This window comes from Theobroma umbraticum, unplaced genomic scaffold (assembly GCF_002168275.2).
Source record: "Theobroma umbraticum cultivar Fairchild unplaced genomic scaffold, ASM216827v3 scaffold_147.0, whole genome shotgun sequence".
NCBI classification, from domain to species: Eukaryota; Viridiplantae; Streptophyta; class Magnoliopsida; order Malvales; family Malvaceae; genus Theobroma; species Theobroma umbraticum.
Genome location: NW_018397259.1, coordinates 10,573,745 through 10,577,867, shown reverse-complemented (window position 1 = coordinate 10,577,867; position 4,123 = coordinate 10,573,745). Strand labels below are relative to the sequence as shown.

The 4,123-nt window shown below is 37.0% G+C and overlaps 1 protein-coding gene across 1 annotated transcript; it reads left to right on the top strand.

Annotated features, from left to right (window-relative positions):
- Nucleotides 1-56: 56 nt before the first annotated feature.
- Nucleotides 57-2,972, top strand: LOC110415677 (nuclear envelope-associated protein 2-like). Its single transcript, XM_021427371.2, has 3 exons — nt 57-1,880; nt 2,006-2,107; nt 2,605-2,972. The coding sequence occupies exons 1-3, from the start codon at nt 1,686-1,688 to the stop codon at nt 2,770-2,772; spliced, it is 465 nt and encodes a 154-aa protein (XP_021283046.2). The 5' UTR covers nt 57-1,685; the 3' UTR covers nt 2,773-2,972.
- The last annotated feature ends 1,151 nt before the right edge of the window (nt 2,973-4,123 follow it).

The window sequence follows — 4,123 nt, the reverse complement described above, 5'->3', positions numbered from 1 at the left end:
CTGATTACTTAGCGTTATAATACTGTCATTATGTTTCTTCATCAAACTATGATGCCCTAATGATGGTATTATGTGCTATGTTGATTGAGTTGATCTGTCCTAAAATGGCTTCTTTTTTTGGCATCTTGATCTTTTAAAGTTGTTAATGATGCACATATCTTTTAGCATGTCTTTTGGCTTTTCCTCTTTGGTTATTTTTGGCGGAGCCCATCAAAGGAAAGGTGACCAGGTGTTTCTGATCTTCTTTTAATGTTTGCTCTTTATTGTAACTTAAGTAAGTCAGGAAATTGTTGTCTTTACACATGAGATAAGCTAGGTTGGTCACACAATCATACTTTATGCAGCCATACAACAGTATCATATTTTGCCAACTAATAAATTTACTTGTTTGATGCATTATTCGAAAGCTGGTCTTATTGACTTATAAATTCTTCTCCATCTAAGAAATTTGAAGCATGATGGAAACTGCTTCCACTTTTGTTAAGGTAACTTAACTAGTTTAACTGAGGAATGTTTATGACTTTAGTGTAAAAACAATAAGTCCTTTTTTCATAACACTCTTGATTAATTTTTAAATTCCTGTTTTTTGGTCAAAATATTTGTATAAGAACTTGAATTTCATTTTACTTAGTAGTAGGATTATCTGCTAGAAATTCTTTTCAAGTGTGATCTGACTGTGTGCTTTTTGAATTATATTGGCATATGATCCAATTTAAGTTTCTGCAATTTAATCTAGTCATTATATTGAATGGTAAAGCCAAAATGATATTTGAATGAAGATGCTAAACTTTAACCTCATGTCTAATGATGTCTTGATTTGATGGTAACATTGCAGCAATTGAGACATGTGCTGGTATCCCCTTCACTAATTGCTGTCAAGGAAACCTCCCTTTATTTTGTTTAAAGTTGGAGATTATCCTTCCTCTTCATTGTAGACAATGGTCGAGAAACACAGAACTTGGAAATAAAATCTTTAAACAACTTGACATATTTTATGGATTTTGTATAGAAGGCACCAAATGAGGTAGCAATTTTAATTACAACTTGATAGTTTCCATCCCCGGAGATCTATTTTTACAAGTGTGCTGTCAGATCATAATTCGATTTTCACTAATTTCATTCTTAAAGAAGGTCAAATATGTCCTTACGTATTGAAAAGAAAATGATCTATTGTGAAATGCACGGTGCATGCAATGAAATGCAACACTGTGATGGGTATTAGCACTAATATGTTGCCTTCAACTTTGAAGGCTACGAGGCTATCTTGGGCCTGCATTTATAATCTTTTTCTACTTCATTATCTATTTTAGCTTTCATGTAAAGTGTCTCTTTTTGTGTTACTGCTTCAATGATTTTCAATTTTGTTTAGCCTAATCCCCTTCTAGGATTCTAATACGAGTTCATAATGTAACTCTCAGTACCTCAGCGAATTGGATGATCTTAGATCACAGCTTTCAGTCACTCAAGCAACTGCTGATGCCAGTGCTGCATCAGCTCAGTCAGCACAGCTTCAGTGTTTAGCACTTATAAAGGAATTGGATGAGAAGAATAGTTCACTGAGAGAGCATGAGGATCGTGTAACTAGGTTAGGAGAGCAACTAGATAATTTGCAGAAGGATCTCCAGGCAAGGGAATCTTCCCAAAAGCAGCTGAAAGATGAGGTCTTGAGAATTGAGCATGATATCATGCAAGCTGTTGCTAAGGCAGGAGCAAACAAGGACTGTGAGCTCAGGAAACTGTTGGATGAGGTTTCTCCCAAGAATTATGAAAAGATTAATAAACTTTTGATTGTTAAGGATGAAGAAATAGCCAAACTGAAAGATGAAATCAGGATTATGTCTGCCCACTGGAAGCTCAAAACCAAGGAATTGGAATCTCAGGTATTTTCATGCATCTGCATAAGTTGCCTTGAAAAAAGCATCCCTTGAATTTGATAACCAGGTTACATTTTTTTATTTATTTAATATATTTTTTAACGATTGATTTTGTCTATTTCATGGAGCAGTTAGAGAAACAGCGACGAGCTGATCAGGAACTGAAAAAGAGGGTGTTGAAATTGGAATTTTGTCTCCAGGAAGCTCGTGCTCAGACACGAAAACTCCAAAGGGTAATTTTAATATCTTGCTTCTTAGAGTTCTAGTGATTGTCTGCTGCTAGTGAGTTCTCCACCGCTGTGCTGTTTCTTAAATATTGTTTGCATCAAAATTCAGAACTGAAACTGCTTGGATTGCTAATTTGTTTAGATCCCTGTTTGAACTAACTGTCCATTAATGGACTGCACCCTCAGTTCAAGTTGGCCCATTCCTTATGCTGAATCACTCATGGTTACTGAACCAAGTGTACCAATTTTCCTTCTAGTAAAAATGGCTCCTGATACAATTTTCATTGCATAAATAATGGTTGAGGGTTCTATTGTTCACTTTAAACATTCGACTATGTTACTTCTATATATCGGGCCAACTCTGAACTTGGATAGCCTCTGCAAACATATTCCCCTTTGCATGTTGAAGTTCTTTCTTTCTCCTTTCACAAAACTACCACTCTTTTATGGAGTCTTCTTCAGTTGCATGTTGTACAATGTGCTCATCCTACCTATTTTGGCAGATGGGAGAGCGCAGGGACAAAGCTATAAAAGAACTTCGAGATCAGCTGGCAGCAAAACAACAATGTGGAGCTGGGGGTGCTGAGAAACAGAATTTCTGGGAAACCTCTGGTTTCAAGATTGTAGTTTCTATGTCAATGTTGATCTTGGTGGTGTTTTCAAAGCGGTGATTTCATCTTGTTATGTAGGTGTTGTGTATAATGAAATACCTGAAGAGTTTAGGAAAGCCGTAGAGCCATTGCCCTTGTAGAAAGGCTTGTGGATGTAGTACAGAATCTCAGTATCAGTCGAAATACCATCAATCCTTATGGTGGTGATTTCACTGCTAGGCCTATAACATGCATGAGAATTGCTCTTACTTTTTCCTGTATCCCCATTATTGCTCACTGGCTGCACTGCACGTTATCATGATGAGCAAACATCCCCAATTCTTCATGCTTTATACTGTGTTGCAAGGATTACATTACATAAATGAACGTCACGCCTGGCACCTGTCCTGGAACTGGAAAAATCCCCTGGCATTATGCTAATAAAATAACAGTAACATGCGTTATTGCTGTTATGAATGTGATCTGGGTGGTGAGGTTGTTGATCTGAATTATTATTGAAGTCAAAATGTTTGGTACGAGAATGATGGCCTCTTCTCTTTATATGGAATTTGATGAGTTGCGAGTACAGCTGGAATCCAATGCCATAATGTAGCCGTTAGGTTTGTTTCATATGAAACAAACAATATGTTGTCTTTAATCTGAATAGCCTTTTTTTCATGCTACAATTGCGTTTGTTTGCTGTCAGTGTTTTTGACTTCTTGGCTAAAAGCTTTTTGATTTTGTGTAGTCCTAGTGTCTGCCAGACCACCTACGCTATTGGCATAATGAAGGGAAATAAAACTTGGGTGCACGATTGTGCTGAGGGAAAATAATATGCCATCATGTTCTTAATTTTGCCACTCTCTAAGCTAATGTTTATCTCCACAAATCTTGCTTTATGTGCACACTCTTTCTTGGCACACAAGGGATTGCTGATAGTAGCAAGGGTTGAATTTCAGATTTACTGTAAAATGTAAAATGGATTTTAATGGCCTTGTTTGCACTCAATATGGTTATGCCTTAAGGGTACTATACTATTTCTGCCACTAATGCAATCTGGTGTTGAGATTTCTAATAATTTGATCAAGCATCCATCTCAAACCTACAAATTCTACTTGATAAAGATATACAAGATCGTCAGTACCCATTCTACATGCCTGCAAACTTAATATCTTGTATGTTCCATGTGAAAATTACTTTATACCATGAGCAAGAAACATCTCTACATCCTGGGCGGCTTATGTAGGGCGGTGAACGTCTTCAACAGGACCTGGCTTGCTATGACCGGTCACTTAGGAACTCAAGTCCTGTTTCTTTTCCCCAGAAAGATGATTTTGTAAACAGCTTGAAGCATGAGCTTTCTGACCTGTTTATGTACATGGCTAGGCGCTCAATTCTACACGTCTAGGAAGATTACTCCAGCAACAGAGGA